Source organism: Dromiciops gliroides, chromosome X, assembly GCF_019393635.1.
Source record: "Dromiciops gliroides isolate mDroGli1 chromosome X, mDroGli1.pri, whole genome shotgun sequence".
Lineage (NCBI taxonomy): Eukaryota > Metazoa > Chordata > Mammalia > Microbiotheria > Microbiotheriidae > Dromiciops > Dromiciops gliroides.
Window position 1 is genome coordinate 6,322,626 of NC_057867.1, and position 27,839 is coordinate 6,350,464.

The following is a 27,839-nucleotide window of genomic DNA, read 5'->3' on the forward strand; positions in this document are numbered from 1 at the left end:
AATGGAAAAATACAAAGGAGAGAGCAAAGGTCATAAATGAATTGCACAATCAGGGATATAGGAAGATTCCTACCATCAGACAATATCCTCTCTGTAGGAATAGTTATTTATAAGAGTGAGAGAAAACAGAGAAAGGGGGAGGAAAGATCTATAAGGCAAAAAATAGAAACTTTAGAAGAGGGAACCCAAAACAGGTAGCTCAAAAGTTATAATTCCATGAGGAATATAGAGACTTTAAAAAGTAAATAAATATAAAGACCACGAATCAAAGAATATAAGTCTAGACTAAACAGAAAGTGAATAGAAATAATGAAGAGAATGAGGAAAGAAATCCTTTTTAGAAAAAGGAACAGAAAATTAAAATTTTAAAACTAAAGAACAAAGAAGTTGAAGGAGAGAAGAAGAAAAGAGATTCTACTTGACTAGTTAACTGAGAAGGGGGAAAAGGGAAGAATGAATACCTAGACAAAAAACAAGTTTAAAAAAGGAACAAATAAGCAAAACTCCAAAACTAAGGAAAGGAGTAAGAAACAGGAGAGAGTGAGGTTTAAGAGTAAGGGGAAGAGAGCTGGTGGAAATAAAGTTCTTTAAAATAGATTAAGATAAAACGATTGAAGAAGCAAAATACTGTATTTACAGAGGAAGAAAGGAAACGAACATAATTTGGAAAAACAAAACAATAGAGACAAATGGAGGAAATATAAACCTAACTATCTTTAAATATGAATGGATTAAACAATCCAATAAAATGGAAAAGAGTGTCAGATTGGATAGGAAAATACCCCCCTACATGATCTATTACTTATAAGAAATACATTTAAAAAATAAAGACATACATGGAATAAAAATGTGGGACTAGAAAAAATGTATTATGCATCAAATGGATCCAAAAAAGCAAGTGTTGCAATCATGCTATCAGAAAAATAAAAAACAATTATTAAAAAGGGATAAACAAGAAAACTAAATTATGCTGAAAGGAACCACAAACAACAAATCAATATCAATATTAAATGTATATGCTCCAAGTGTCTTAGCATGTAAATTCCTAAAGGAAATATTAACGGAGCTAAAAGAAGATACAGACATTAATAGTAGACAATAGACAGTAGACATAGACGATAATAAGAGATTTCAATGTCCCTTTCTTAGTTTTGGACAAGTCTAGTAGAAAGATAAACAAGATAAAAAACAAACAAACAAAAACATGGTTTGCATTATATGCATTAAATAAATGTAAGAGCCTTTCCCCCAAAATATGGGAGTAAGGTAAGGATATCCACCCTCCCCACCATTATTTGATATAGTTATGGAAATAGTAGTAATAGCAATAAGAAAAAAGAAAGAAATGATATGTGTTAAGATAGGTAAAGAGTAGGAAAACACTATCCATGTTTGCCTACATTACTTATTGCTTTACTTTGCAAATCATAGGGAATCAGCAAAGATACTAAGACAATAGCTTCATCAAAGTTGCAGGTTACAATATAAAACCACAAAAATCAACTGCATTTGTATATAATAACAAAATCCAAGAAGCAATAATAGGGAAATCCCATTCCAGATTAGTACAAAATGCATAAAGTTATCTAGGGATCAAAGTACACAATAGACATAAAAATCCAATTGCAAAGTGCTCTGTAATGAAATAAAGAACAATATAAATAGCTGAAGGAATATTCAGTGCTCATGGTTAGGCTGTGCTGCAATAATAAAAATGATACTATCAAAATTAAGTTACATTTTAATGATATACCAATCAAATTATGAAAGGGATACTTTTCAGAAGTTGATAAATAATAACAAAATTTATTTGGGAAAAAAAGTTCTAGGGAAATTTTGAAAAGAAATAGGGACAAATGAAGAATAGCACTTCTATACCTCAAACTATATTATAAAAAAACAGTCAGCAAAGCCATCTGGTATAGGTTAAAAAAATAGAGAAGTAGATCAATGAAACAGACTAAACAAAAAAGAATGACAAGCAATGGAACTCAATAACCTAATGTTCAATAAACCAGAAAACATATACTTAGGAAAGAACTCCCTATTTGATTAAAAAACTGCTGGGAAACCTAGAAAGCAGAAACTAGAATTTTTTTTGGGGGGGGGGCAGAAATCAGATTTAGACCAATATGCTACATGATATTATACAATGTAGCCTTACTATTGAAGATCATACTTTTAAAAAAATTCAAAGAGAAGCACTGATCTGAGTAGAAGATGTATTCTTTTTGGGGGGTTGGTGGGGCAATGGGGGTTAAGTGACTTGCCTAGGGTCACACAGCTAGTAAGTGTTAAGTGTCTGAGGCCAGATTTGAACTCAGGTACTTCTGAATCCAGGGATGATGCTTTATCCACTGTGCCACCTAGCTGCCCCTAGAAGATGTATTCTTAACCAAATTAGGGGTAGAATCAATTACAAAAGATAAAATAGATAACTGATTATATAAAATTGAAAATCTTCTATGCAGACAATTTTAATGTATATAGGATAAGACAGAAAGTTGTTGAATGGGAAAAAACAAATTTGTATCAAATTTCTCCAGTAAGGGTTTGGTATCTAAGTTATATTAACAATTAACATATATATATATATACATATATGTATTTATTCATACATATACAAATGCATGGACATATGCCAATAGTCATTCCCCAATATATAAGTGGTTAAAGGATATGAACAGTTGGATATGAACCAACAACTATGTGAAAGAATGCTATAATAATAATAATTATAATAATAATGTAAATTAAAACAACCCTTAAGTTTCACCTCACATTCTACAAATTGGAAAAGATGACAAAAGATGACAAAAGATGGCAATAGTCAATTGTGGAGGAACTGCTGAAGATGGGCACACTGGTGCATTGTTGGTGGAGCTGTGAATTTTGGAAAGGAACTTGGAACTGTATAAATACAATGACTCAAATGTCTATACTCTTTGACCCAGAAATTTTGCTACTAGGCATAAATATACACCAAAAATATTTATTTCAGCACTTTTTTCATAGTGGCAAAAAATTGAAAATAAAGTAGATGAAAATCAATTACATTACAGGCAACCAGATTGGAGTACACAAATGTAATGGAGTGCTGTAAGAAACAACAAATATGATGAATGTGGAGAAGCGTGAAAAGATTTACATGATCTGATGAAGAGTAAAACATACCAAGCTTAAAAAAGAAACCAATATACACAATGACTATCTAATGTAAATAGAAAGGATAGCCACCAGAAAAAAAAAATCAGAAGTGAATGTTACAAATTCCAAGTTTTTAAGGCAACAAGCATTTAAGTGCTAAAGACAAAAGACAATCCCTGCCCTCAAGAAGCTTACAGTCTAATGTAGGAGTCAACAACTGTACAAACCAGATATAGACAGGATAAATTGGAAATAATCTCCAGAGGGAAGGAACTAGCAGGAAAGGCTTTTCGCACAAGGTGAGATTTTAGTTGGGATGTGAAGGAAGCCAGGAGGCAGAGATGAGGAAGGAGACCATTCAGCCATCAGACTGATCTACCTAAAGCACAGGTCTGATGGACCATGTAGCTCCTTACTATCTCTAAGTTCAGATAGAAAATCTTCTCTCGTCCCTTATGATCAGCCACTGCTTTTAGGAACTTAATCACAAAGGTGATGAAGAGTTGTTGCTCTGCCACATTTTCTCACAAAATGTAATTGAAGGGGCAGCTAGGTGGCACTGCAGTGGATAAAGCACTGGCCTTGGATTCAGAAGGACCTGAGTTCAAATCCAGCCTCAGACACTTGACACTTGCTAGCTGTGTGACACTGTGTGACACTTAACCCTCATGGCCCCACACACAAAAAAAACAAAAACAAAAAACCCCAAAATGTAATTGAAGGCTTGACAGGAGGACTCAAAGTGAGGGCCATCAATTAAAATTTCACAGGTAAAGCTAGAAAGGCAAGAAGATGTGCTGGATTGGGGAGAGACTGGAGGCAGGGAGACTGGCCAACAGGCTATTGCAATAGTCCAAGGGGGTGGGTGGGTGGCATGGCCCCAAAACGAGATATTAGAAGACCCCCCTACTCCTTTGTAGGAGGGGTGCACCAGCATGTGTGTGGGTAGATGTCTCTGTGTATATGTTTTGGGGAGGAGTCCATGGATGTGAAATATTGCATATATTTTCAGACCTTTTCTATGTATTTATTGGTTTTGCTGATTTTTTCTCTCCTTCCTCTTTTTTTTCTTTAAAAATATTCTCTGTTATAGCAGATGTAGCTGGAAAGGAACAGGAGAGAGAATTGGGGGGAAATGTAGATGATATATAAACCAAAGATATCAATAGAAATTCATTTTTGAAAAGAAAAGAAAAGCAGAATGTCTGGCCACTTTCAGCACCCCTGTCTTTTGCCAGGATTACCCAGAGATTCCAGAGAGCAGCAGATGTGGGGGATGTAGTGCTTAGCCTAAAGTGACCTCAGAGACTCTTGTTAGCCAAGTGACCTTGGGCAGATCACACTTCCTATCTGTGACCCTTGCTTTCTTTCCTCAGCTAGGAACTGGGAATAATGGCACCGAATGGATTTCCCAGGGCTGCCATGAGGATTCAATCTGACCATGTGTGAGTCACGTTGCAAACCTCAAAGCTCTATATAAATGTCAGGCATTAGAATTAAACAGAAAAAAAAAAGAATTAAACAGAGACTTCAGATCATTTGCCTCATCTGGCCCAATCCCTTCATTCTACTGATGAGGAAACTGAAGTCAGGAGAGAAGGGACTTGTCCAAGGTCACACAGCAGTACATGCTAGAGTTTGAGCCCTCTGAATCCCAAAGAAAGCAGGGCTCATTCACATTACAAGGAGCCTAGCAGGGGTCAGATAGGTGTCGCAGTGGATAGAGCACCGGCCCTGGATTCAGGAGGACCTGAATTCAAATCCGACCTCAGACACTTGACACTTACTAGCTGTGTGACCCTGGGCAAGTCACTTAACCCCAATTGCCTCACCAAAAACAAAACAAAACAAACAAGTAGCCTAGCAGTCTCAGTACTCCCACAGAGGGAAAAGAACACTGGACTTGACCTCAGGAGACTGGGGTTCAAGCCCTAAATATAACACCTACTAGCTGTGAGACCCTAGGAATGGCATTTATGCCTGGAAACCTCAGTTTCCTCTTCTGGCAATTGGGTATGGAAAATATTTGCACTCCTTAACTCCCAGGGCTTTTGTGAGGGGGGTTCTTTGGAAAGCTTCAAGCACCATAGGAATGTAAATGATCATAAGGTCTCTGTCTATCCTGCACCTTAAATTATGGAATTGAATGGCATCTACTCCTCCACCGTGACCTTTCCCTTCCATCAGGAAGTGACCTTTCCCTCCTCTGCCCATAGTTTCCATGGCCATAAGGCGTTCAATTGGAAAAAAGAACTGATGCGGATGTCTTTTGTTTTGGCATTACAGCCATTGCTGATATACTCTCAATTCCAGGGAGCCTTCGCTCTTAACAAAGCAAAAGAAGGACAAGAAAGTGATGGATGGAGTTTACCAGAGAATGTGCTCTTTGCTCACACCTCTCAGGAGAAAGGAGTGCAGTGATGGCCTCTCTCCTCAGGATTGTAGACATGGTTCTTCCCCAAATGGCGGCACCAGTTCCGCTGACCCAGATGAATGTCTCTCAGTGCCAACTGCCTTACTCTCCTGAGAGCCAACTCCAGTGCCCTATGCAGCTTTCTTCAGAGCATCCTCTTTTCCTTGACTTTGCCTAGGATGAAGTGGATTAAGGCAGCTAGTCAGGCCCTCCTGCTGAATGGAGGCCAAGTCTAGGGGAAGCAGCTGAATTCGCCTCCAAGCTGGTCAATGGAATTGGCCTTTGGAGCCAGACCCCCGGCACTGGGGTCTAGGAACCATCAGGAGAGAAATGCGATGCCTGGAGGGTTCAGCCACCACAGTCCCTCAGGAGCCAGGCCAGCATTCAAGGCACGTCCCACCAACTCAGGAGAGCTTCTGGGCATCGACTGTGATCAGCGTGGGCCATGCTGGAATCAGCGGAGGGGTACCAACATCCCCATTCCTTTTTCTTTGTCTCATGTGCCCTTGTGTGCCAAGAAAAGGCCAACAAAAGCCTGAAAAGCTGGCTTTCAATGAACCAGGCACCATTTCAGTGGGAGCTGCCAGCCCTAGCCTCAGAGGAGACATGAAGCCAACGCTGTCGGAGTTTATATTGACTTCAGTGTTCCAGGCTCAAGAGAGCCGGAAGAGACACCCCCCCATACACTCCCCCCTCCCCAGTCCTAACCAGTTCAAGAGATCGTGCCCAGAGGGTGGAAATGATGGGCAGAGGAGAAAAGTTTACTTCCTGATGGAAGGGAAAAGTCAGGGTGGAGGAGGTATATATTCAATTCAATTCCATGATTCATTAAGAGCCCAATTCTAGGCGGGAGATACAAAGACAAAATCCAAATCTCTGCTCTCAGGAAACTTACATTCTTTTTGTTGTTGTTGTTGTTGTGTTTGCGGGGAAATGGGGGTTAAGTGACTTGCCCAGGGTCACACAGCTAGCAAGTGTCAAGTGTCTGAGGCTGGAGTTGAACTCAGGTCCTCCTGAATCCAGGGCCGGTGCTTTATCCACTGCGCCATCTAGCTGCCCAGGAAGCTTACATTCTAATTGGATGTTGGATAGGATCATGGGATCACAGATGGAGAAAGGGGAGCCACCTCAAAGATCATCTAGTCCAACCTCTCATTTTATATGGTAAGGGGAAACAGAGTCCAAGAGGAATAAAGTGATTTGCCCAAGGTCACACCAATCCAAGGTTTGAACCCAGGTCCTCTGACTCCAAGTGGAGGATTGTATCTACTACACTATGTAGGGGGAGAGAAAGGGGGGGGTTGCCTTGGAGTTCCCCTTTCTTCCTGGGCCACTGCTCTTCCTCACCCCCATCTCTTCTTGGTATTGGTGTAGACCGTGTCCACACCCTCATCAGCTCTCCTGGAAGCTCTACCTGAGCCAAGGTTCTTTCTCCCACCTACTCCTGCAGCTGTTCCCCATTCCCAGTAGGACTTCACGAGTTCCCATCCTGACCCCCATCTGACTCCCTTGAATTCCTTGGGTGAATCCCTAAAGTTTGCAGGAGCCTGTCAAAGGAAGGGGAGGTGACCAGTGGCCATAGAGGAGCATGTTCCGAGAAGGGCCTGGGTGCGCTCATTTCCCAAAATCTGATGGGCTACCATCTGGGTTTGGTCAGACCCCAGTCTGAGCCACCAGGCACAATATCAAGTGTCTGCAAATGGCTTTGAGCCCCTGCTATTGGGTCCCAGGAGTGATGAATGGTTGTCTAAGTCCCCTCTGTTTTATAGACAGGGAAAACAGCTGGCCAGAAAGAGGAGACTGGCTCAAGGTGTCTGACTGAGTTCAGAGGAGGAGGGGGGTGCGACCTCACTCCTGAGCCCCACCCAGCCCTTGGGTCGCTCCCCTCCAGACGCAACTCCAAAACTTCTCTTGGGGACCCTGTCCTTTCTTAGGCAATGGAAGAGAAGTCCAATGCCTGACCAAGCTCCCCCACTCCCCAGGGACCAGGAAAGGCCAGATTGAGACCTGAATGGAGAGGGTGAAGAGGGTGAGGGGCAAGGACACCTTCCCAGAACAGAACCCAGCCTCCTGTGTCTGGCATTCAAAGCTCTCACCATTGTCCAATACCTCCTGTGCCCTCTTGCCCCCTCTTCCTCACCATCCCTGCCACTTTGAATGGCCTCTCCCCCATCCTTCCACCAGAGGAAATCCAGATCCAGTTTAGGACCCACCTCCTCCAAGAAGCCCTCTCTGATTCCCCACACCCTCCATGAAACCTGGGAATGATTTCCTTCTTCCACCTCCCACCCTCACCCCAGACACTCGAAGGTTCCTTGAGGGCATCTACCACTTGCTTTGTCTGGCATGAATCTGGGCACTTGATATGGGGACTGCAAACATCTTGAAGGCCCACCAGTCAGCTGAGTGCTCTGCATCCAGGTGTAGATGGCAGAACCTTCGGTCTCATTCTTTGGACTGGGGACTCTAGAGCTTGTCAGATGTCTCTCAGCTCTCCCATCCTAGGAGCCTTTATATGGGAGGGGGCTCCGTTTTGAAGCGGTGAATGCACGACACGGGTATTAGTATTCTGCTGCCCCTCACAATGGGCATCCTGCCACCCTTGTACATCCACTGCCCAGAACCCTAGCCTGGATTGCTGGAGAGGAAGGGCGCTCTGCACGAACCTCTGAAACTGCACATCCCCTTTTCATCAGATGAGGGGAAACTGAGGCTCCACAAGGGCAAGTCCCACAGTGAGTCCCCCGGGGAGCAGGGCCTGAGGCCCCGGGGTTCTGCCCTGGAAGTCTGTGCCTGCGGACATGTTAGTGGGCCCACATGAGACAGGAGCTCAGCCTTAGGACCACTGCTCCCAGCTGTCTATCCGCGGAGCAGGGACTGCTATTGAAACCATATGAGCTGAGGGTTTTTTCAAGGAGGGGAACTGAAACCAGATGCCCTGGGAAGGAGCCCAGGGAAAAATCTCCGGAAAGTCTTGTTTTCAGTTAACTTGAAATATTTTATTGGCACAGTTCCTGTTCTTCCCTCCGCAGCCTTCCCCTCCTCCATCCCCTGCATCTGCGTGACCCCCCCATCCCAGCCAAGCCTAGTTGGGGGGGGGTGGGAGGATGGCTTGTCTTGGCCTGGGGGGTGGGGCACCAGACAGGCTGGTAGCCTACAGATGTTCTGAGTCTCTGGGGCTTCCTCCCCCCCTGCCCCCCAGCAGTCTTGGCCCCTAGGAAGGACAGTGCTTCTATCTGAATAGGCAGCCACATGACCTCCTCCCCTTCAGAAAGCAAAGCCTGCTTTAAATCGTCCATGATTTCATTTACTCATCCATTCATTCAACAAACTCTGATTGAGGGAGGCCCCTCACCTCAGCTGGAGATGATACCCCCTTGCCTCACCATTCCCCCCACAGGGCAGTGCATGAGCTCAGTTCCATGTCCACCCCTGATATTTACCACCTGCGTGACCTTGGCTGACTCTGAGAAAAGCTCCCTGGGCCTCAGTTTCCCCTGCTGTGAGGTGCCTGCCTGCTTGCCTCCTGGGCTGTTGGAAGGGGAGCAAATTGTGGGGAGATGCTGTGAGGCCTGGGTCCAGCTATTCTGCCCAATGCTGGGCAGTACCTGTTCTCTAGCCCAGGAAGCTAGCCTCCCACTGCCTGCCCAACTGCAGGCTGTGCCGATAGGGCTGGGGGTCGATCTGGGGGGCTTCTGAGTCCATGCATTAGAAGTCCGAAGGCATTTTCCCATAGAAAAAGGGTCATAAATGGGGGTTAAGTTACCAGGCTAGTAATGAACCTGTAACAAGCCTGAAGTCGTAAATACTAGATTTCAGTCTTCTTTGTGATCGGCTCTCTCTGAAAAAATACATTTGGAATTCCTACTCTGGATCCCAGGAACAAATCTCCCACTCGAGGTGGGGGCTGGACAGAGTGGGTAGTGTGGTACAGCAGGAAGGTGGCCAGTCTGGAGTCCCAGGTCCTGGGTTCCAATCTTCACTTTGCCTTACTAGGTAGGTGACCTTGGGCAAGTCATCTACTATTATTCTCAGTTTCCTCATCTGAAAATTGTAGGGATTGGACCAGATGAACTTCAAGGTGCCTTCCAATTTTAGGTCCTTTGGGAAAAAAATATCAATGTGAGTCTACCATGATAGGCAGAGGGCCCTAAGAGACTTTGGCAACAAGGTGCATTGAAATCCTTAGAAAGCAGATACAAGATAATATGCTTTGTGGCTAATCCATGTGGCATTGGGAGAACAGTGCCCATGCTACTTCCCAGCATGGCCACTTCCCTTCTCCCCCTCCCTGCCATGTTTAGTGACTAGAGAGTTAGTGGGAGCCAAATAGCTCCATTGGGAAGCCCAACTCAATAGTCATGTACCCTAAGAAGTCTTTTCTTATCTATCAGGCACCGTGTAGGACTCAGACAGGACTAGGCTAAAAGTCTAATAATCCCTGCCCTCAAGAAGTTTATATTCTGTCAAGGGAAACACTATATGTGTATGCATATGTGATATATACATACATGTATATATATAATACACACATGTATGTATATATGTAAACACATACATACACATACATACATATGTGTGTGTATATCGACCACACGTATATGTGTGTATACACATGGGCAGGTATACAAAGGAAACAAAACGGATCCAAAGCAATGTAGAAGTGGAGTATGTACCAGGCAAAGAGATGGGAAGAAATGGAGGGCTGTATGAGGAACCATATGGTGACCAAAATGACTGGATTATAAAGTGAATGAAGGGGAGCAGGTGATAGGGAGCCACTAGAGTTTCATGAGCAGAGGATGGATTGGAGTGGGGATCCACCAGCAGCTAGTGCAACAATCCAGATGGGAGGAGGTGATAAGGGGTCATAGTCTGGAGACACTGTGGAGGCATTAACCCACAGTTCCTCCAGCACCTTAGAGCCTGGGCCATCGATTGGGGCCCCTTAGGTAGTCTGTCTGGGGAAGCCTATGGAACCCCTTCTTTTTTTTCTTTTTTGGAGGGGCAATGAGGGTTAAGTGACTTGCCCAGGGTCACACAGCTAGTAAGTGTCAAGTGTCTGATGCTGGATTTGAACTCAGGTCCTCCTGAATCCAGGGCCAGTGTTTTATCCACTGCACCACCTAGCTGCCCCCAGACCCCCTTCTCAGAATCAGGTTTGTAAATGCATAAAATTAAAGGATTCCAAAGGAAACCAAAGGCTGGTGAAAATAAAGATAGCATTTTCCCCCATCCAAGGTCACAGAACCTCTGAAAGCTGCCCTAAGAGCCCTGGCCTCTAAGGCCCACCATCCCAGGACTTCCTCCCTCCTTCCTTCCCTGACACCTCCAGAGATGGATGCTTCCTCCCCTCCACACAGGTGCAGATGGGCTGGGCAGGGTGGGGGCAGGCAATACCAAGCACTTCTCACTCTCAAATAAATGTCATGATGAATGCAGACAAAAGTCCCTATTAAGTCGTTTAGGAGCTCGGGGGTGGAGTCGTGGGGAGGTGGCAGATCTCCACATCCCCAGCCAGTTGTTGCCAGCATTAAGGACCTTCAGGGCCTGCGTTTGTGGTGAGTTCAGTAGGTCACAAGGTTTCCAGGACCTTAGAGATCATCCAATCCAAACCCTCATTTCAAAGGGGGAAACTGAGGCCCAGAGAGTGGAAGCTATTCGGGGTCACAGGCTGGATGGGACTTTTAGGACCACTGAGTCCAACCCCTTTCTGTAGCAGAGGGTAAAAACTGAGGCCCAAGGAGAGGAATGTGACTTAGAATCATGGGATGTTCAAGAGTTGAGAGGGACTTTAGAGGCCACTGAGTCCAATCCCCCCATTTTATAGATGCAAAACTGAGGCCAAGAGAGGGGAGGTGCTTTAGGATTACAAGTTATCATGGGTGGAAGGTATCTTATTAAAAAGGATACAAAGAGGGGCAGCTAGGTGGCGCAGTGGATAGAGCACCAGCCCTGGGGTCAGGAGTACCTGAGTTCAAATCCGGCCTCAGACACTTAGCACTTACTAGCTGTGTGACCCTGGGCAAGTCACTTAACCCCAATTGCCTCACTAAAAAAAAAAAAAGAAAAAAAAGAATAGAAAGGAGGGCAGCTAGGTGGCACAGTGGATAAAGCACTAGCCTTGGATTCAGGAGGACTTGAGTTCAAATCCGGACTCAAGACACTTGAAACTTACTGGCTGTGTGACCCTGGGCAAGTCACTTAACCCCAATTGCCCTGAAAAAAAATAGAAAGGAACTTTAGAGCCTATCTGGTTTCCCCCTTCATTTTACAGGGAGGGAGCACAGGTTGAGTGGGAGCTTAGAGACACTGAGTGCAAACCTCTTATGTGTCTGAGAGGGACACAAGACCCAGAGATGGGGAAGTCCTTAGAAGTGTCTGGGATATTGTTGTTGTCCTTTGATCTCAAAGAGGACTCAATACCATGACTTGCCGTGGATTTAAGGGAGCGCTGTGCAAGGTCATCAGCCTTACTCTCTCCTCAAAAGTCATCTGGGTCCTGTGGCAATATATACATCAGGACGACTGGAGATGTCCCAGGATTTTTGAGACAATTAGGGTTAAGTGACTTGCCCAGAGTCACACAGCTAGCATCTGAGGTCAGATTTGAAGTCAGGTCCTCCTGACTTCAGGGCCAGTGCGATATCCATTGCACCACCTACCTGCCCCGGGATATTATGGGTAGGACATTTGAGATCAGCTACTCTAACACCCCCATTTTAATTTTTGATATGGAATGGCTAGATTCTCTTGCCCCTGTTTATAAATAAGGGAGTCAAGGCTCCCAGAGGGGATGAGACTTGCCTAAGGCCATGCAGGTAGAGAGGAGTGGATCTGGAATTTGGCCTTAGGCTCTGTCGGTCTGGACCGTCCAGCCTTTCCCCCACCAGCTCCAGTGACAAATGAGAACATACATCCAAGCGTTGTTCTGTGGACATTGGCGATGTGAATTGTCATTCGCGCGGAATTCCGTTGGGTTCTTTGCTCACAGGCTGCCCACTCAGCTTGTTTTCACAAGGAGAAAGCCTCACAGTGTGAAGAGCTAACTTGCTCTGTGAGTGTGGGAGGAGGGCACACTGATTTGCTTTGTATAATGACCTCCTTCAGCCCAAACTTCTGGACTGGCATGAGAACAAGGGCATCGAAGGGCTCCTCCAAAACGCATCCTTCTCCATTTATCTCATCGGGTCACCAAACAAACCAGTTGGCCATGCCCTATGTTAGAATGGCCTACGGGGCTTCCTCATGCTGGAGCCACAGTGTGGATGAAATTGGGAAGGCACAGGCCACTGAGGCCTTTTTGAAGGAGGCAGTCGGGTCACTGAAGAAAGAACTCACCAGTTAGCAGAGATGCACAAATTAGACCCCAAGCAAATTTCTAGAGAGCTTTTATTGGGTGGTGTTACCAGGACAGAACAGGATGGCGTTAGAACTAGAGATGGTGAAGGATGGCTTGGGACGGGAACAGGTGTTAGGGGTCAGCCCACCGCCCAACTCCCTCCTTCAGAAAACACTGGCAGTAAGAAGGCAGACGTTTTAAATAAACATCCTCAACACACACACACACACACAAAATCACAATTTTTTTAATTTGAGATTTTATGACTACTAGATAGGATGATATAATTTATAAACTAGTGCATATGTACACACTTTCAGAATTAAAGCTGCCTCATTCATTCGCAGAGTTTCTAAGGGCCCTTTAGAAAGCAAAAGCAAAAAGACCCCCCCTCCCCCCTTCCCTCCCCCTTCCCCTCTCCCTCCCCCCTCCCCTCTCCCTTCCCCTCTTTCCCCTCCCCCCACCCAAAGGGCAGCCAACATCCACCCCAAACTTTCTCAACAAGACTTAACCCTTGGGTTGCATCCAGTGGTGCTTCCCACGATCCCTTGGCTTTGTGCCCCCCTCCCTCCCTCCCCTCCCATCCCCTTACCCCGAAACTCAAAAAAGCAGCATTAAAAGTAAAGCCTTCATTAACACGATACCAAATTCAAAAATATGCACTTTGCTTAAAACAAGAAAAGAAAAAGAAAAGCCCAAACCCTAAAATACATCTATTGGATAGAAGTCGATTGGAGAGAAACATTACTGATAAGCGTTTTGTATTGAGCTACTCCGGACCAGTGAAGATGCTTGGTCCATGGGTTAGCATTGCCTCCAAGCTTCCCTGATGCCCCCTCCCCCCCACCCGCCCCGCCAAGCCCCAGTCCCCAGGAAGTCCTAGTGAAGGTGCCAGAGAAATGCATAGATAGGTAGGGGCCAGAGAGAGGGCCCCGAAGTGGCCACTAACAAGAAACTTGAGGTTTCTCCCATACACCTGAAATCAGAAGAAACAAGACCCATTTCAAGATCTTTTGAAAGAGAAGTATTTAGGTTCATATAGACAGCTGCTGGTGACAAACTGGGGCATGGGGGGCGGGGAGTCGTGGAGGCCCCACTGAAATTCTGAGAAATGCCCTCCCTGATCACCCAGGTGTCCAAGCCAGCAGAACCCCTCTGCAATTCTGGGACCTTCCGAGAAAATGTAGGAAAAGAAAAGAAGCTGACTTTGTGTGGAGGGCTGGGGGGCGGGAGAAGCTGACTGTCCTGGGAAGCTTTTCCTTGAACTGCTGTCACATTAGGAACAAGAAGAACAGCTACATTCTGGCGGTTAATGGAGCACATGACCCAGAGCTGCTGAAAAGCTGTAACCAATGCTGGGGTTCCACTAGGAACTCAGAGAAGAGCCCAGGAAGTACATGGAGGCGCCCCTAGCCTAAAGCTTTTACTTGGAGGAGGTTCGGGGTGAAGGTGGAGAGAGGAAACAGGAAGTGAAGGAGACATGGCAATTCCAGCAAACCCATGGGGAAGGCCGGCAGCCGGCCGCTTCCCCCCACCTTCCCTTCCAGCCCTGGCTCATTAAAAGGGGAATCCTTGCAGAAGACCCCCGCCAACAAATAGAGCAGTGCAGTCCAGTGGAAAGAGCACTGGCCTCCGTTCCAGTTTCTGCTCTGCCCTGGGCTCTCTATTATGACCCTGGGCACATCACTGCTCCTCCTCTCAATGTCTCCTCCACCATTAACAAAAAGCGAGGGGGGGCAGCTAGGTGGCACAGTGGATGGAGCACTGGCCCTGGATTCAGGAGGACCTCAGTTCAAATCCAGCCTCAGACACTTTACACACTTACTAGCTGTGTGAGCCTGGGCAAGTCACTTAACCCCAATTGCCTCACAAAAAACCCCAAAAAAACAAAAAAACAAAAAGCGAGGGATGAACTACTATGGAAGGTCTCTCCTGGCTCTAAGGTTATCGTATGTATGAATAGATGCATGAACGTTATAATTATTACGGTGTCCGGAGCATGCCTATTCTTCCAGCTGTCTGGATTGGAAACCCAAACCCCTTTGCCCACCCCCACCCCCCACCCCTCCCCACTGCAATGACTGGGAAAGACATTGCTCCTAATGAGTCCACCTCTTCATTCACAGGGCAGGGACCTGCTGTGGGGAACAGGGAGGCCCTCTACCAACTCACAGTTCTAGGATGCTTTACAATGGATGAAGCACCTGCCCCACCAGAAGCCTGTGAGGTAGGTCGTGCGGATGAGAAAACGGGCTCAGAGAGGAACAGCAGTTTGCTCACAGTCATACAGCTAGTAAGTGTGGGAGCTGGAATTTGAGTCCTGTCTCCCACTTTCAAGTCTCCCATAGCGCTTCTATCTGGGGAGAATGTCTTTGGTTCCTACCCTCACACCCATCTCCCTGCTGCTTTCTAAAAGGTCTGGTAAGGCTGCCCCCTCAAGTGGTATAATTGGTGATGAGAAGAAGTGGCTGGGGACTGCCATCTCCCCTCTCTGCACCTTAGGGCTCTGGGCTTTCAATGCCATCCCAGCTAGGGTCACAACCATACAGGCCTCGAGAGGCAGAGCTGAGGAAGGTGGGAGATGAAACAGGTTGTTTCTAGGCCATGACTAGCATTGCAAAGGATACCATCTGCCACCAGACACATCCTTTGGTCTTTGGAAAGAGCCCAGGGGAGGCAATATTCCTCTTGGACCTTGCAGGAGATGCAAGAGGATATGAATCCCTCTCTAAGCGATTTTCTGGTATCTAACCTGTTCTGGAGGACAGATGTTTTTGGAAATCTGCATGCAAAAAGCCAGTGGCCAGATCCCCAACAATCAAGGTGGGTAAACTGAGGGAAGGGGGCTGTGGGCAGAGGGCCAGAGTCCCAGCCCCCAGGCCCCTGGCCGTCAAATAGCACTTCCTCTGCATGACTGATGGTCTAGATGATGGCTAGGTGGTCCAAGCCTCTCATCTTCACGGTACAAATAAATGTGTCACTGGCAGTATTAAACGGCTGAAATTGACAACCAAACTTGGTGCATTTAAGACAGTGGTTTTCTATCCGGACAGGAGCACTTCCAGTATTCAAACAAGCAAAAAAAAAAAATCCAACCCTAATTTCAAGCGCATTCTAATTACTCTGCCTTTTAAGGTTTTATCACTAAAGTGGGAGGGAATGACTATTCCTCAAACTCAAGGACTGCCCTTTTTCTAAACAAAAAGACTTTCTGGAAAAAACAAAAGATAAAGTATGATCTTGGTGACTGGCGGCATCTCTATGTTGGCCTGTTCAGATGAGATATTCCACAATTTCCACATCTGGATGGTCTTGTCCTGAAGAACGAATGCTCACTTTTCTTTCCACACCAGAGCGGACAGCCGGCCCATCTGAATGGAAGCAGAGATGACAACACACACACACACACACACACACACACACACACACACACACGTACATGCACACACATGCACATATACACGCACGCGCGCACACACACACACAGATTCAAATCAGTTTCTTGGGACAGAAAGACAAGTTCAGGGAACCCTTTAAGCCACTAGTGGGATGGTAGGGACTCAGTACAGAGGTAGCCCTTCCCTGTTTTTACTCCCCATTGCTATGTTGGGGGCCCAGTCCCTTCTTAGATTCTTTGCAAACCTGATGCTCGCGACAATATTTGCAAACTTTCCTCCCCATCCATTCCACTTGGAAGATCTCATGAGAGATGCCTTCATCGTTATTGACAATCTCCCTAACAACACCCACCTAGGGTCACCCTGAGTCACTTGAGGCCCACCGGAGACTAAGCAGACACCGAAGGACAAGGCGATAGGGACCAGAAGCTCCCAAGGGAGCATTTGGGCTAATGCAGAGAATGGGTCACCTACCTGTCTTGTCGGAATTATAGGTCAAGTTTGGAGCAGGGAAATGAGCCGGTCCAGGGCTGGTGGCTGGGTGGAGAGAAGAGGGAGCAGCGGCCCCAGCAGCAGCCCCGGCAGTGGCCCCGGTGGCAGCGGCCCCAGCGGCGGCCCCGACAGCAGCGGGAGCAGCGACAGCGGTGCTGGCAGTGGCGGCAGCGGCAGCAGCGGCAAGAGCAGGAGCAGGAGCAGGAGCTGCAGGAGAGACAAGAGCTGCGACTGTGGCTGCAGCTACGGCCTCAGGCCCGGGCCCAGTGGCAGTGGCGGTACTGGTAGTGGTAGTAGCAGCGGCGGCAGTGGCATTGGCGGCAGTGGCAGTTTTGGCTGGGTCGGTTCCACGATCTGTCTGGGTGCTGCAGTCACGGCTGCCTGTCTTGGAGTGAGCTGAAAGTGGTGGGGAAGATGGGGTAGAAGGGATGGATGACTCAGAGTGGCATTCTGTGCCCAGGAGGACACCTGTGAAGGGAAGAGGAGAAGATGAGGGCACAGTGGAAGGCATGGGAGGCCAGCTGGTGACTACAGAGGTGTCTGAATTCTGAATTCTTCCTGTGACCCCAATGTGCTTTGCCAATGCCCCGGCCTGGGTCTCTGGCCTATTCCCAATGATGACTGTCACCACCAAGGATGGGGACCAAAGATAAGGCAGGGACACTCAAGGGACAGAAAGAGGGAGGTTCAACCAAATTGGAGAACAAGGCACTTCACTGGGCGTTGTCCACCTGATCCAGGGCCGAGCGGACACTCACAACAACGATGCTATTAACTGCCATTCTTCCTGCGCTTGAAGGCCACCTTATCTGCTTGTGGCCATTCTCTCCTTTGGGCCTCACAACTCCAGAAGGCAGGTGCTATTAGCCCCATTTTACAGAGGAGGAAACCGAGGCAACCTGAGGTGAAGTGATTTGCCCAGGGTCTTATTTAAGATCTTCCTGGCTCCAAGGCCAGCATCATCCACTGAGGCACACTGCCTCTTCCCTTAGTGTTCTCACAAGCAAAGCCAAGCCACTGAAGCTCTCAGGAACAAGCTGAAGGACCCTCTGGATGGATAAAAGTCTCCCTTTAGAACTCAAACAAGTCCATTTTCTCAAAGGGTAAAGCAACAGCCTGTCCAGCAAATAAAATGGAGAACCGCATCTCAGCTGGAGAAGTCTCTCTATCCAAATACTTGTGGCTTAAACCATCGCATGGATATTCAGGCAATATGAGTCTTCTCTTCCACTCTGGCAAACCATTCTCTACCAACTCTGGGAGGGAGAGGCGGAGAAGGAAGGAGAAAAAGATGAAGGGAGAGTAGGAAGGAGGAAGGGAGAGGGGGGATGAAGGGACAGTGAGAAGGAGGGAATAAAGAAAGGAAGGAGGAAGGGAAGAAGGGAGGGAGAGGCAGACAGATGAAGACAGAGATAGACACAGAGCAGGTTTAATGTGCTATATAGAAGGGCTTCATTTTGCTCATCTATACATACCTTCCTCTCATAAATGAAAAAAAGACTATCTTCTGTATATGCAAGAGGAAGGGAAGGAAATGGAGAAAAAGGGGAGGGGAGGCAAAGAAAAGAGGGAAAAGAAGAGGGGGAGAGAGAGAGAGAGAGAGTTCACTCATGCTCCTGAGTGGGTCTGAGCCTGCACCTGGGTTTCAGTCTTGCCTGACACATACATACTAGCTGTATAAACCTCTCCATGCTCCGGACCAGTATAGATGAGCTGCTGGTCTGCACGAATGGAGGGACCTTCCACATCAAGAGGTTCTCCCCACCAAGGAGATCCTGTAATTGGACAAGACCAAAATGCCCTTGGCCAGTGGGCCAAGGGAGATGGCTCACTTGAAAGAACAACCTAGGTCTTCTTGAGTTGCATCTGCCCTTCACACGGGCACCTACAAATCCTGCTCTTTAATTTCAAAAAAGAGAATAAATGCCCTTGACTTCAGGCCAGTTGAAAAGGAAGTAACCCAGGAGGGCAAAGGTGGCTCCTCTTGCTGAGCTCAGAGCTCTGGCCACTAAAAAACTGACCCATCCCACCAGCCGTGCACAAGCAGAGCTCATCCGATGGAGGACAATGTCCAGAACCATTTCCAAGACTTAGTCTCAGGTGGTCACCTAGATTGGAGGTAATTTCATTGACTCTGGGAATAGTGGAGAGTCGGGAGCAATCTGCCCTCACGTTGTTGCCATGTGATCCTTCACAATGCCCTGGGCAAGCCTCTAACACTACAAGTTCCAAATGAGTCACCAATTGCCATCTGCCAATAGAAATGATGGTTCCTTTCTCCCGCCCCCGAGGCTATTTGAAATCACCAAGATGCAGGGAAACAATGGCAATGCAGTACTTATTGGGTGACCAGAGTCGAATATACTATTGTAATTAAATCCTGAAACTTCTAAAAGCTGAGATTCGGCTGGGTTCCAATCAATGTTATGTGACTGTTACTATGTCAAAGGCCCTGAGATCACAAAGACAAGATAACAAAACAGGCCCTGCCTTCAAGAGGCTTTCCTACAGAGTCCAATGGAATCATGGATATCTTCCTAGTCACTGAGCTGGGGGAGGTGGGCCAGAGGGCCTCTCATCTTCTACTCCTGACCTCAGAAGGAGCACATGCCCTACCTGTCCCATGGATCAAAGAGAACTCATAAGGACCATCAATGCTTCCTGGCGCATGGGAGTAAGCTGCAAAGCCCTCAGTTCAGGGAAAACTACATTGAAGAGGCCAGGAAAGGCCCCCATAGCTAAAGTAGGGTCAGGCCTTGGCTGGATGGCAGCGACTATGGAAGACCCAATTCTCATCCCTCCCCCTTCCCAGCAGGCCCAGCATCCTGACCCAGGCTGTGGCCTCAACTACTGAGAGATACCAACATGTGCCTCAGCCACAGGAGGCATTGCTGCAAGACCTTCCTTTGCTGAGGGTGTAGCTTGCTACTAGCTGCTGGACAGCTCCCCTCCCCTTGCTGGGTGGCTGGCCTCACTGAGGAACATCAATGCCTGTTTCTCCCAGCAGCTCCCTATTCATTACCTAAACTCCCCTTCCAGCTCTTGTTCTCACGCTTGTCTTCCAGGATGGGGGTGCTGCTGAGGGTGGAGGAGTGAGGGATCAAACCTGAGCCGGCGTTAGAAATGGACATCAGGGACTTTGCCGGGCGCATGGGTGCCAGCTGCTCGGTCTTGCTGGGCTCCTTTCGGGAACGCTGCTGGAGAACCTTAATCATGGCATCCTTTTCAATGATCTGGGCATGGAGGGTCTTAATCCTGTTAGAGAAAACAAGGGAAAGCAGCCTTTGGGCCTTGGGCAGCACCTTGGGGTGCGGGAGGGGGTGGAAACATCACCCCAAGGGCATGTGGCTATGCAGGGCAGTGCAGAGGAAGACTGAGTCCAGGCCAGGAAGAAATGCCCTGTTGCCTGGGAAAACCATGGACAGATTGGGAATTAGCAACTGTGGGCCATTTTGGAGGGTAACAGCAAAGAGACAGTGATAGTAGTGACAGAGGACTGAGGATCTCTTGCCACCAAGCCAGGAATCTTCAGGTAGAGACAACTAACTGAGAGCGGACAGTGTCTGAAGAGGGACACCAACTCAGAATCTGCTTGAGGAGGAGGGATGGGCTCAGCCTCTCATGTCCAATGGACAACTTTCTTACCTCTCTAACTGCAATGACCAGAGAACAGTGGGAGAAGAAAAAAGGCTCGCACCCTGGCTGAAGCCACGGAAAAGGCAGCAACCAAATCTAAAGGCATGGCCCAGGTCACTTTGCCTAGTTTTCAGATCTTGAGGTTCAGGGAGCCTCATGGCCTTGGGGGGGGGGGGGTGGAGGATGGGAGAGAGAAAAACATTTCTGATTTCCCAGCTGTGGGGAATTCGATGTCTCCACCAGGCATTCCATTGGAATCCAGACCGCTGCCGCCCCCAATTACCTGCCCTCCATATCAAGGCATCTCCTATTGGCCAGTAGGATCTCTTCCTCCTCCTTCTGAATACGTGCTTCCAGGGACTTGTCATAGCTGGTGTTAGGAGAGTTGCCAGTCGTGTCCCTAGATAAGGAAATGAGAAAAGGATGTTGGGAGGGCTGCCAAGGCAAAGGTGGGCTCTCTTCCTTCGGAAGAATTTCTGGAAAGGGCTAAACTGGGGCCCACCTGTGACTCCAGGCTCCACACCCAAGTTCTCACATCTATGAATCTCAGGAAAGGGTCATAGGCACAGGAACTTGGAGCAGATCGCTGAGGGATGTTTCTGAGACCCGGGACCAATCCTCGGGGAATAAGTCAAGGAGCCTCTGCCTCAGTCCCCTCAGATGGTAGCTCTCCTCCCCATCCCAACTGCTCAGATCATCAGCTCGGGCCTAGGTGCCCAGTGGAGCACCTTTTCCCTTCCTCTGCTGGCCTCCATGCTAAGGCTCCTGCTCACCTGACTTCCCTTCCTCCCTGCTCCTCTCTCTCCTCCTCCCCTCCAGGACATCCATTCTACAGCCAAACTAGTGGTAACCGTGCCAGACTGCTAGCTGGGTACGAGTCAGGCAAGATCTGAAAGCTTGAGGAGTGAGGGGGAGCAAAGCAACAAAGCCCAAAGAGGACATGGGCCCCTAACGCCCCACAAAAGGCAATCTGTGCCCGACCCCAAACTAAGAAAGGGGCAGCACGTTCCCACTGCTCTGGCCAGCCTAGCCTAGCAAGCCCCCGGAACCCCGACTCAGCCTGATTCGCTGGAAGCAAAGCAGTATGGGCTCCAGGCCTGAAACCCCCATCTGGCCACAGGCTGTTAAGGGAAGAGCTTGGGGAATCAGCCACTCACAGGCTCCAGGATGGGCTTGAAGTACGTACGTGTACACACACATACACACACACACACACACACACACACACACACACACACACACACACCAGCCATGACTGCTACTGTCACTGAATAGGGCTTTGGCTTTCGCTCCTGACAAAGGTGGCCTCCACTGCCAATGCCTGAGGCCCATGCTGTTAACAATCCCTGGTGTGTTTGGGCCCCAGGAAGCGGGGAAGGCAAAAGCAGGGGAGAGAAACTAGGCCCGGCACCCATAAGCACTCAAGAGATCTGAAAGTTTCCACATGCTCACTCACTATCATGGCCACTAATTCTCTCCTCTTCTCTGCTCTGGGCACCTAAGGAAATGGGCATCTGTGTGTGGGGAGCAGGGCAGCACTGGCAACCCTGTCTGCTTGGCCTAGAGATGTGGCACCACCCTGTGGGAATGGCCTGGGGCACCATGGCTAGTGTCACAAAGGCGATCCATCATGGTCCTAGGCTGCTTTACCAAGCCCCTTATATGTACGCTGTCACTGCAGGAGTGTCACACTATTCGGCTAGGTGCCTGATCCACGGCTAACATGTCTCTGAGGTGTGTTTGAAACCCCTGATTTCCTAACCCCAGCTCCAGATCTCTAGCCATGGGGTCAGGCTCATTTACAGTGTGTCTGACTGTGGGGAAGTTCCAGAAGCTCTTTGATCAGACTCAGTTTCTCTACCCGTGAGACAGGAATCCAGAAGAAGGAGAAATGCCCCACTGCCTGGGCAGGCCATGGGCTTTGGGTTAGGTAGTCTCTATGGTCCTCTGAGCCCCAGAATGCATTCTGATACTTCCTCATTCATATCTGGGGACTGCCTGTCCTAACTTTCATAATACGACCAACATGCATTTTTCCAGCACATGAAGGTTTATAAAGTACCTTTGTGAGTATTTTCCTGGTACCCAGCCTGGGCTCTCTCAGCCTCACTTCTCTTCCTCCCCCACTTTCCCCTTCTCCTATTGCCTGGTTTCCTTCTCCAGGCCCATGGAGGCCCAAGTACCTTTGCTCATAATAAGTCTCTAAAGTAGGCAGTTATGAGTTCTGTGCAGATGAGGAAACTGACAGAAGTTAGGTGACATACTCATGGGGACAGAGCTGGTAAGTGTCTCAGGTTGGATTTAGACCCAGCATTCTGTTCACTAAGCCACTTATGTCTGTGGCCAGCATCTCATCAAGATACAGTTAATTGGCCAGAGCAACTTCAAGGACCCTTCATTAGGAGTCCTGCCAGGTGCCTCACCTGTAGGAAACACTGGGCGAGCTTTTGGGGGCCATGCCACAGTAAGCCAAGCTCTTGCAAGGACCTATGCCAAGGGTAGAGGTTTTGAGGGCTGCTGTGGCACCCATGGCCTGCTGACCAGCCCTACAAAGTTAGTCAGGGCTTGGCAGTGGGGGACCCCCCTTCCAGACTGCCTCCCAAGGGGCTACAGTGGAAGTTACAGATTGTGCCCCAGCAATGTCAACTTCTGTTTCCTAGTAGAGGTCATGTCCTAGGCTCCTCTGGGAGTGTCTGTGGTATAGCAGAGGTCCTGAGGAGGAAAAGGGCACCTCCAGCAGCAGAGCCTGGACTGCCAAGGTGTCTTGCACCAGCTGACTGGGTGCCTCAAACAAGGCAGCAAATGAAAGGACTGCAGGAGGTGACCTCTAAGGGTCCTCCCAGCTTAATCCATGCTCCATGATCTAGAGCAAATGGGCAAAGGCTAATTTTACGGGACAAGGGGGGCAGCTGGGGCCAAGGCAGGGCCAGCTTCCACTGGCATTGAGTAAGAGCCTACTTTAGTGGCCCTGAGCCCTGCCAGCTAATTGGGATGGATAATCTGAGAACCTCAGGCATAGGGCCTCCAAATGTGGGGCAATTGGAAGAATTCTTGGGAGGAAACAGGCAGAGAAGCCCCACCCTGGCACAAGAAGGGGGCCCTTAGCAGCTTGGGTTTAGAGTTAGATCATCTATTCCAACCTCTTCATTTTATAGAGGGGAAATAGAGGCCCTGGGGAGGGGGGAAGAGGCCTAATGAAGGTGACCCAGCAAGACTGGAGTCCTTCATCTCCCCCAATCCAGTGCTCTTTTGCCCTATATCACACTACTTTTAAGTCAATTCAACCAGCACTCATAAAGTACCTACTATGTGCCGGACAGAGTATTAGGCCCCAAATGGAGCAGTTCTTACCCTCAAGCAATATTTGTTTTCTACTGGGAGTGGCTGCCCAAGTGGCAGGGCGGCCAAAATGCTCCAGACTGGTCCTGTGACATACAACTCCTTCTATGTTGTTGAGACCTTTCAAAGTTTGGTGCTGGGAGGTCCTAGGGACAGTGACTGAACCTTGTAGTACAAGGAGGAGGAAAATGACCTCACCAGATGAAAACCAACCAACCAACCAACATTCCACCCAATGGTAGTCAGTGTTTAGGCTAGAAGAAATTACTTGGGATATGAGATACTTCGTTTTTGCTCTCAAACTGAATTTGTCTCCTCTTAATACCAACATATGAAACTAAGTGAGGAGACCGGATTAGCTAGCTCTTCAAAATCCTATGGTTCTAATTTGGCTCTACTCTATATTCTTTTGTGTACACTGGATCAAGCCCTTACCTCTCTCTAAAAATGTCATGTTTCAATACAACTACTCTAGACAGATTTGAAGAGTATGGAATGATTCTGGGAAAAGGGGAAATATGGAGCTTAATCAAAGGAAAGGGCAGCATCCAGACATGAGAGAAACCTTTTGTGAAGAATATTCCACCAGTCTTGAGGTAGACCTTTCTGAGTGGAGCTTCCACTGATGTGCGATCTAGTGAGGGAAGGAAGGTATATGAGAAGAAAAAACTTAGAATGGCAGCAGAGAAAATGGAAACCCAGTTAGGGAATGGAGTCCTCACTCTTTAGATGGGGTTTTCTTGACTGGCCATTTAGATGGACACGCACTGATTGGATCAAGCACATTGGTAGAAGTCATCGGAATGGCAGGCTTTTCCAAGGCTTTGGCCAATATCTCAACTTGAGGCCATTTTCCTTCTATGAGTCTCCGAATGAACATGGCCTAGGCACCCCCTAGAACTGGCCTAGAACCCTCACGTGTCTGTTCCCCCCAGCATGGAAGGGAAACCTGGCACTTCCAATGCTCAGAGCCACCCTTTGGAATGACTCCTTCACACACGAGGGCCACGCAGAGGAAACAGTGGCTTAGATTCTGAGATGACTTATTGTCCCTAGCATTCCCTAAGGATGTTTTCAAACCAAAGTTTGTATGAGCCACCACTGAATGTGACAGACAGCTGTCAAAGGAGCTCTAGATTTGGGAGTCCCAGGACTTGAGTTCAAATCCCAGCTCTTCCATATGTGGAACCCTGGGCAAATCCCTTTGCCTAATTTCTCTCTGTAAAGCAAGGGAATTGGACTAGAAAACCTGTAAGGCCCCTTGCAGCTCCTAGACTCAAACATTTCCTGGGTTCTAGCACTAAAAATTAAATGTATGGGGGCAGCTAGGTGGCGCAGTGGATAGAGCACTGGCCCTGGAGTCAGGAGGACCTGAGTTCAAATTCGACCTCAGACACTTAACACTTACTAGCTGTGTGACCCTGGGCAAGTCACTTAACCCCAATTGCCTCACTAAAAAAAAAACAAAATTAAATGTATGGTCAAAGGATATGAGCAGGCACAGTTTCAACCACAATAAGAAAGAATGTGCTAAGTAACTAATAATAAGAGAAATGCAATTTTAAACATCTTTGAGGTTTTACCTCACATCCCTCAGACTATAAAAATTGAATGAGCTCAAGACAGGTAATTGTTGGAGGGGCTGAGGAAAAACAGGCACTAGAACGCACTTTTGGTAGGACTGTTAATTGCTCCAACCATTCTGGCAAATAATTTGAAATTATACCAGAAATATCACTAACTAAGCCATACCCTTTGACCTAAAAACACCAGTACAAGGCAACCCCCCCACCCAAAGAGTGGGAAAGGCTCCACATATACCAAATTATTTATAGCAGCACTTTCCATGGTAGCAAAGAAAGTGAAGCCAAGTGCCCAGGGATTGGAGACTAGTTCAACAAATTTTCCATAAGGGCCAGTTTTGTTTTCATTTCTGCACATAGTAGGTTTTTAGTCAATGCTTCTTGAATTACTGAATTTGAATTGATTCACCTATTCCATCTGAGAGACAGACAGCCTAACCATCTGGGTGGGGATGTTGGGTCTTCTTTCAGATGTCTCTAGCTAAGGGGGGGGACACATTATCTGCCAGGATTTGACTGCCCCTTACCTTTGACCTCTAACCTGCCAAAAGGACAACCAATAAGGGAAAAGAAAAAGAAAATTCTCTTGCACTTTTCCCTTCTCCTCACCCTGCCCCTGAGAGGGGGATGGGCATGTGTCCATCGGGCCTGCTCACTTACTTGTGGCCAGGAACACGGCCTTCAAATATTTCCCAAAGGGCAAGAATGGCCTCATGTTCTGTGCAGCCCCACGGCATGCCTCAGACGCTACTCAGCTATCAGATGGCAATGGCCCATTCCGAGTGACATTTTGAGACTATCCAGGCAACTGTTCCCTGCCCCACCCCCCATGGGCCTGAAAGACCTGAGCAGCCCTGAGAGGGGAGCCAGACAAACTCCCCTCTGAGCCCCCTGGCTTTTCTTTGAAAGCTGAGCGTGGATTACTATGGTCTAAAATCCCCTTGGTTCTGAATTTCCTACCTGCTGCCACAGGGTCTACAGTGGAGTCGAGTCAACAAGCATCTAAAACCCCTGTGGGTTCTAGGCACTAGAGATACAGAGGGAAAAAAGAGAACATTCCTGACCTCAAGGAGCATCTAGGTGGCACTAGGCCTAGAGTCAGGAGTTCATACCCAGCCTCAGACACTCACTAGCTGTATGACCTTGGGCAAATCACATAATCTCTATTTGTCTCAGTTTCTTCAACTGTAAAATGATGGTAATAACAGTACCTACCCTCCCAGGGTTATTGTGAGGATGAAATAAAGTAATAATTGTAAAGCACTTAGCCATGTTCCAGGAACACTGTAGGTGCTTAATCGATGCTTATTTTTCTCTCCTCTCACCCAATTACACAAAGTACTGAAAAGTAATCTCAAGAGGGTGCAAACACTAACAACTTAGAAGCTCAAGAAAAACCTAATGTAGGAGGTATCTGAGCTGTGCTAAGGAAGGAAGGAAGCTAAGGCTTCTGGGAGGTGGAGGTGAGAACAGAGGGCATTCCAGGCACAAGGCCCAGCCTGAGGTAAGAAGCAGAATGTCCAAGTGGAATGGATTAGAACAGCCAGCCGGCCAGTTTGATGGGAATAGGCAGAGAGGAGAGGAGCCAGATTGGAGGCCCAGGATGGATAGCTGATGGGAAGGGGTGGGAACAGGGTGCAAACCAGCATTACTGGGTGGAAAGCACCCACTGAAACATCCTCCTGGCCCCTTGGAGCCCGGGGCCCCTCGCTTTCTTACCTCTGCGCAGCCACTGTGGCGGCCGTCTCCAGTGCAAACTGCCTCATCACTGTCTCCTCTAAGTACTTCTGCTCCCACTTGGTCATGTCAGCCTCCAGAGCCAGGATACGTTCTTCCTTCTCCCGCAGAAGCTCCATGAGCGCTGCAGCGCTGTACTCGGACAGGTTGGCCGCAGCCTGCGAGGTGCCTTGACGCTGGCGGCACAAATCCCCCAGGTGAGGGAGGGCCAGCCCTTGTTTGGCAAAGGCGCCTCTTCTCCGGGTGCCAGAGATGACCCGAGGCCGCCTCCCCGTGACACGGAAGAAGAACAGCCCCAAGGTCCAGAGCTGCAAGGGCTGTTCGAGGCCATCTGTCCCAACCCCCTTGTTTTAGAGAGAAAACCGAGGCCCACAGAAGGGAAGGGACTTGCCCAAGGTCACACAAGGCAGGATTTAACCCTGGGTCCTCTGACTCTTTCCATCACCCAATGCCACCATTTGGTGGTGTTTCCACTATGGTGAGATAGTAGGGAAACAACGACAGGAGGGATGGCCAGAGGGCGGCAGTTGGTGGGTATCAAGAGATTTGGGGCCTAGATCCAGCTTTGCCGTAATTCACTGTATGACCTTGGGGAAAGCCCTTTATTCTCTGGGCTTCTACAAAGTGCAGGGGTTAAGCCCAGATGCCCTCAAAGGGCCCTGATGGGCAGTCATCTTTCCTTGGAAGGCTTCTAGGGGTTGGATGGCATGGAAAGGCACAGAGCCGTACAGCCCTGTCACCAAAGGGGCTCT

General features: G+C 48.0%; 1 protein-coding gene across 10 annotated transcripts in view; it reads right to left on the reverse strand.

The window, feature by feature from the left end:
• Positions 1–14,775: 14,775 nt before the first annotated feature.
• The window catches only part of AMOT (angiomotin), a 59,875-nt gene continuing 46,811 nt past the window's right edge, over positions 14,776–27,839 (reverse strand). For 5 of the 10 annotated variants that reach the window (XM_043974552.1, XM_043974553.1, XM_043974555.1 and 2 more), the window contains 6 exons: positions 27,070–27,263; positions 24,333–24,401; positions 20,712–20,828; positions 19,815–20,047; positions 16,775–17,260; positions 14,776–16,273 (listed from right to left, as the gene is read on the reverse strand). In XM_043974552.1, the coding sequence (XP_043830487.1) occupies positions 16,176–16,273; positions 16,775–17,260; positions 19,815–20,047; positions 20,712–20,828; positions 24,333–24,401; positions 27,070–27,263 (1,197 nt within the window). In that variant the 3' untranslated portion in view covers positions 14,776–16,175. The remainder of the gene's footprint in view (positions 16,274–16,774; positions 17,261–19,814; positions 20,048–20,711; positions 20,829–24,332; positions 24,402–27,069; positions 27,264–27,839) is intronic. The other 5 variants (XM_043974561.1, XM_043974557.1, XM_043974554.1 and 2 more) reach the window with 3 other exon arrangements.